At 40.0% G+C, this 6,074-nt stretch overlaps 1 protein-coding gene across 1 annotated transcript; it reads left to right on the forward strand.

The window, feature by feature from the left end:
- Nucleotides 1-862: 862 nt before the first annotated feature.
- Nucleotides 863-4,893, forward strand: TFPI2 (tissue factor pathway inhibitor 2). The gene is made up of 5 exons (XM_040472665.1): nt 863-1,196; nt 1,499-1,681; nt 2,323-2,502; nt 3,721-3,891; nt 4,258-4,893. The coding sequence occupies exons 1-5, from the start codon at nt 1,109-1,111 to the stop codon at nt 4,338-4,340; spliced, it is 705 nt and encodes a 234-aa protein (XP_040328599.1). The 5' UTR covers nt 863-1,108; the 3' UTR covers nt 4,341-4,893.
- Nucleotides 4,894-6,074: the final 1,181 nt, after the last annotated feature.

The following is a 6,074-nucleotide window of genomic DNA, read 5'->3' on the forward strand; positions in this document are numbered from 1 at the left end:
CATACAGAGAAAGACAGATACCATATGTTTTCACTCTTATGTGGATCCTGAGAAACTTAACAGAAACCCATGGGGGAGGGGAAAGAAAAAAAAAAGAGGTTAGAGTGGGAGAGAGCCAAAGCACAAGAGACTTTAAAAACTGAGAACAAACTGAGGGTTGATGGGGGGTGGGTGATGGGTATTGAGGAGGGCACCTTTTGGGATGAGCACTGGGTGTTGTATGGAAACCAGTTTGACAATAAATTTCATATACTGAAAAAAAAAAAACAGTAGTGGAGCCAAAGAAGTACAAAACTTTATAAAGTACATACTTTAGGATTCCATTTGCATGTGATTCAAGAACAGGCAAAACGGACGTCTGGGGATCAGAAGTGGTTGCCCCTGCCTGGGATGGGAAGGACTGACTGGGAAAGGGTATGAGAGAATGCTCTGGGGTGCTGTAAATGTTCGAATTCTTGATTTGGAATAGTGCTGTACACTTGAGATATTATGAGCCTTTTATTAAATGGAGATTAGATCTTGACTGAAATGTGTACATACATATAAATGTAAATAAATATACACACTCAAATTTCTAATCTAATGAAGGTATCTATTGCAATGAGCCAGGCTCCCCTCAGCCCAAAGAATTTCACACTCTCTTTCTGCCCTTGCAGTACTTGGATTTCGAGCTTTCAGAACATGGACTCAGGCTTCAGGGTGATGCTGCAAGTTGGAACCTTGTGCAATCACCCCCAGGTCATTTCCCTCTAGCTTGCCGACTTCCCATCACTGACACAATGCCACATCTGGCCACCCCCGCCAGGCCGCGAGAGAAAGTTTGGGAGAGGCAGGTTCAACCTGGTGGGGAATTCCTCTCCCCCGCACACTTTCCAGCGCCCTGCTGTGGCGGGTCACACAGCCCAGTAGGGCATGAATCAGCCTCCCTTCCAGGCTCCGCACAGGCACGCTCCGCCCCGTCCGGGGTCGGAGGCGGCTCACCCTACTACATAAAGCAAGCACCCAGCACGTCGGCACCCAGGCCGCCTAGAGGCTGGACTCTGTGCACCCTTTTCCAACGGGACTTTCAAGGAACGCCTCGCCCCGAGGGCCAATTGAACCGGACACAATGGACCCTACTGGACCTCTCCGGCTGTTACTTCTGCCGTTGCTCCTGATGGGGACCGTGCTGGGAGATGGTGTTCAGGAGACACCAGGTATGGGCTGGTCTGGGACCCCCCTCTTTGCGCCAGGCTTCCGCTGAGGTAGGCAGTGAGGGCGCTGCGGCAGTGGGGCCCCCAGCACCCGCCCTCTCCACCCGGATTTCCCCGGGCCCCTGCCGCACAGGGAGTCTAAAGCCGTGGGAAGAGGCACTCCCGCCGAAGTTTGTACTTTCTCTCCTGCAAACCCCCCTCTGCTCGGAACAGAACTCCCCCGGGAAGCCTCTACCTTCCTGGGAGACGGGAGACGTGGCTGACCTCCTTCCCTCTCTCAGGCTCTCCTTTTGACCCTCCTGTAGGAAACAATGCGGAGATCTGCCTCCTGCCCCCGGACGAAGGGCCCTGCCGGGCCCGGATCCCCAGTTACTACTACGACAGGTACACACAGAGCTGCCGCAAGTTCATGTACGGGGGCTGCGAGGGCAACGACAACAATTTCGAAACTTGGGAGGCCTGCGATGAAGCTTGCTGGAGGATAGAGAGTAAGTTGTTGCACGCAAGCTCAGAACTCTTGCGCGCTCCTTGCAGGGAAGGGCTGGTGGTAATTTAATTTTATGCCTCCTTGAAGTCACTGTTTCCTCATGTCGATCATCCATCAATCTGAAATACTTTCACTGGATTTTATTATTAAAGTATGATTTAGCTAACTATACATTTTCCTTTTGTCCCTGGATGCCCAAACATGTTTTGGCTTAGTACAGGGATATTGTGGAGATTCATGATAATGTTTTCTATTTTACTTTAATTATATTTATTGTATCTGTTAAGGCCAGTAACAGAACATGGGACTTTGCAATTCAGGGAAGTAAGCCAAAGGAAAATACCCATCCGTGTGAATAAGTTTAATTAACTTCATGTGTAGAAAAATCAGAACACCCTGTGAGAACAGAGAATTCCCACTACGTTTGGCTGACTCAGGTCTGGAGCCACTGTTACAAAAAAAAAAAAAAAAAAAAAAAAAGCTAAAATAACTGGATTAATGAAAAGTCTCTTGGGGATTTACTATCCCAGTACTAAATGTGATGCTGTTTTCTCCCCAGTTGTTTCTGAAAATATAGTAAAGTTTTGATGTAATCCTAAGATAATTTTTGACTAACACTGTTTTATGCCCTCCTTTTCCTAGAAGTTCCCAAAATTTGCAGGTTGGAAGTCAGTGAGGGGCAGTGTGGAGAGCCCAGAGAAGAGTATTTCTTCAATCTCAGTTCCATGACATGTGAAAAATTCCTATCTGGCGGGTGTCACAGCAATGAGAACAGGTTCCCAGATGAGGCTACCTGTATGGGCTTCTGTGCACCAAAAAAAAGTAAATACTACTTTTATGGTGTTGCTATTTCGTTTCTTTATTAAGACTCTAGGAGTAAAAAATCAACAATTTGATGTGGAATTCACATGGCTTGTGTTCTGGTGATTTCACATATAGTATGATATCGATCTTCACACAATTGCCCTGTGAGGAAGTAGAATTATTCCCATTTTTACATATGAGAGGACAGGCTACCAGAAGTTCATGACTTGCCAAGTTCTCAGGGCTGGAAAGTCACAAAGCCATGCATGATTTTAGTTTTTGCTTCCTCTTCTGGATTGTTTCTTTAGAACTATTTCTTATCTACTTAATTTACACATAAAAATTACAGTATTCTGAATGTCATGACCTCAGGTTTGGAATCACTTATTATAGGAGACAGTGGAATATATACAGACTTAAGATGGTGAAACTCAAAATTTCTATCTAAAGTTTTTGGCTAGATTTCTGTATCCTTTAGTAACTGCAAATTGCAGGACAAAGAGATTTCTATCCTTCTTTGTTACCCTTCTTTGTTCTTACCTACATCCTCACCCCCTCACTCCCTAAAAATGATGTGTTACTAAGGCAGCATTTTTGTAGAGAGAGACAATACAGGCATTTTCCCTTGGCATAGCAGACATACACAAATATATACAAACTTAACAAACAAGGAAAACTTGCTTTGGCAGAGATTTGAGGGAGCTCTATAGCTATTTGCTGTGTTCAAAATGTAAAATCTTGAGTTAATGGACAGATGGTGGTTGCTGGTGTTTCCTTAAATTTTTTGTGTAAATGTAAATGTTCCAGTGGCTACTTGGGAAATAGATACATGCATTCTTGATTAATAGTGGAAGGAGAGCTGATAAAAACATTTAAAATAAACCTACCAACACAAGAAACTTTACTAAAGCATGACATATATCAGCCCTTGAAACATAGCCCATTTCTACCAGACCATATCTGTTCTTTGGGTTCAATTTTTTTACACGTTCAAATGATACAAAGACATAGCTTCGGAAGAAATTCTCTCCAGTTTATGAAAATTTTAGATTTAGCAAAGTATAGCATGTAAGCTTTCTTGAAAATTGAGACACGCTTTTGAAATGGTTTAGTATGATATTTTGGATTCAGAATGAAGCTTCTATGGGATTAGATTTTCTTCAGTTACTTCAGTAATCACAACTTATTAATTCTGGTATTACTGCATTTCTAATTTTATTTTCTTTTTTTATAAAGGTCCATCATATTGCTATAGTCCAAAAGATGAAGGACTATGCTCCGCTAACGTGACTCGCTATTATTTTAATCCGAGACACAAAGCTTGTGAGGCCTTCACCTACACTGGCTGTGGAGGGAATGAGAATAACTTTATTAACATGAAGGATTGCAAACATGTTTGTGTAAAAGGTAATGATTTTTTTCTTCATTCCATTTTTAAACTAATTTTATAAATAATTTATAAGCAAATTTATATTTTTATGTATCCATTTTCCTAATAGCATATTGACATTTCAAGACTACTTCTACATAAATAGCATTTTAGTACTGGTCAGTTTTGTCAAATGCTAATGCTGTCTAGCTACAATAGACAGTAGCTGTATCCTTGCATTTTAAAGGTAGAAAGTTACTAACTTGAGTGGATAGTGAGTAAAACTGACTTTATAATCATTAAAAACAGTTGAGGTGAGCTGGTAAGCATGTCGGCACTGTTGATTTAAAGTGAGTGTATGGGCTGGAGATATATGATATTTATTTTTACTTTGTTGACTTTAGCTTTGAAGAAGGAAAAGAATAAGAAGATGCCAAAACTTTTCTTTGCTAACAGACGGGTGAAGATTTGGAAGAGGCAATTTTAACTTTTTTTTTTTCTATATTTCATTTTGTGAATGCTACTGCCTTTACGGTTATATCTGAATAATAATATAACATGGGTGAATGAATCATTAATGATTTACTTGCCAGTTTTTATTGCTACAGGTTACTTTTTTGGATATTTTTATACATAACCAGCTGCTATTCAAATGTGAATCTATTATTTTTAATTTACTGTTCACCTATGTGAGGTTGAATTCTTACTGTGCGTAAGATATAAAAGCAAATATGACTCACCCAGTTCTTGGGGTTGTTCTTCCTGAAATCAGAAGGTGATAGCAATTGAAAAGCATAAGACAGTATAATCATGTTGTCTTAATACATATGATCATAAAAAGGACCAGCAAATACATTTCATTTTGCATTTAAAAGTTGAATTATATTTTAAGTCCAAGGAAACAAACCTGCGGATTTATCAACACTTGAGAAAAATATTACAAGTGCTGTTAGGTAGACATGATTAACTTCTATTTCTATTGTGTCATTTAAAAGACAATAAAATAACTTTTTTGACTGAATAAAAAGTTTGCAAATTTATTAAAATCAGAAATGTTTTCTTCTGGGGATAAAATTCTCTCTCTCTTTAACTGTGTTTCCATCCATCATCCCCATTCACATGTATACATATGTTTATACATATAGAATAGATGGCTTTTAATATTCTATCGTTACCTTACTTCCTAAGACATAATAAACTGGAGACCACTAAAATTGTTAAAATTTTTAACTGTTCAAGGTGTTTATTTATATTAAACCAGAGAGCATGCATGAATTTAATAATTTAAGTTCCACTAATGAAATATTCTTTTTTTTTTTTTTTAACATTTTTTTGAGACAGAGAGAGACAGAGCATGAACAGGGGAGGGTCAGAGAAAGAGGGAGACACAGAATCCGAAACAGGCTCCAGGCTCTGAGCGGTCAGCACAGAGCCCGACGCAGGGCTCGAACTCACAGACTGTGAGATCATGACCTGAGCCGAAGTCGGACGCTCAACCGACTGAGCCACCCAGGCGCCCTGAAATATTCTTGATAAATATGATCATTCCAGTTAAACAGTTTTTTTTTCTGTAATGACTTTTTTTTTAATTCCTACGTTTTCATGGCAAGATTAATATGTTTAAAAGTATTCCCCTAATCTAGCAAAATTATAAATGCATTTGCCCTTTGAACAATTCCTCTTTTAAAATTCTAGCCCAGGGGCACCTGGGTGACCCAGGGGTCACAGTTGATCATCCCACTCTTGATTTCAGCTCAGGTCATGATCCCAGGGTCATGGGATCAAACCCCTTATCAGGCTCTGCGCTGAGCATGGGGCCTGCTTAAGATTCTCTCTCTCTCTCTCTCTCTCTCTCTCTCTCTCTCTTTCTTTCTCTCTCTCCCTCTGCCTCTCTCTCTCTCTCTCAAATAAAATCAAAACAAACAAATCTATCCCAAAGGTATTGTGAGAACAGTACAAAATGGTATAAGCCTGAGGACATTCATTGATGTATTATTCGGAACAACTGAAAACTGGAAACAAACCAGATAACTATCAATAGGGGATTGGTTGAAGAAATTATGGATGAAAAATGAGCAAAATATCTATATATGGGTATCATCTTATCCTCAGAATACATTTAAAAAACAGGGTCTAGAACAATATGAATAAAATATACACATCACAGAGGACATAAGGATATTAAAAATAGTTGCCTATACCAGGAAGGAGGAAACAGAGG

The sequence above is a fragment of the Herpailurus yagouaroundi genome, unplaced genomic scaffold (genome assembly GCF_014898765.1).
Source record: "Herpailurus yagouaroundi ecotype Mexico unplaced genomic scaffold, PumYag 100, whole genome shotgun sequence".
Classification (NCBI taxonomy): domain Eukaryota; kingdom Metazoa; phylum Chordata; class Mammalia; order Carnivora; family Felidae; genus Herpailurus; species Herpailurus yagouaroundi.

Bases quoted from the DNA above. Each gene is read 5' to 3' on its own strand.
- TFPI2 (XM_040472665.1), top strand. From the start codon at position 1,109: ATGGACCCTACTGGACCTCTCCGGCTGTTACTTCTGCCGTTGCTCCTG. The intron at 2,503-3,720 runs GTAAATACTACT...TTTTTTATAAAG, and splicing joins CTTCTGTGCACCAAAAAAAA to GTCCATCATATTGCTATAGT. The intron at 3,892-4,257 runs GTAATGATTTTT...TGTTGACTTTAG, and splicing joins CAAACATGTTTGTGTAAAAG to CTTTGAAGAAGGAAAAGAAT.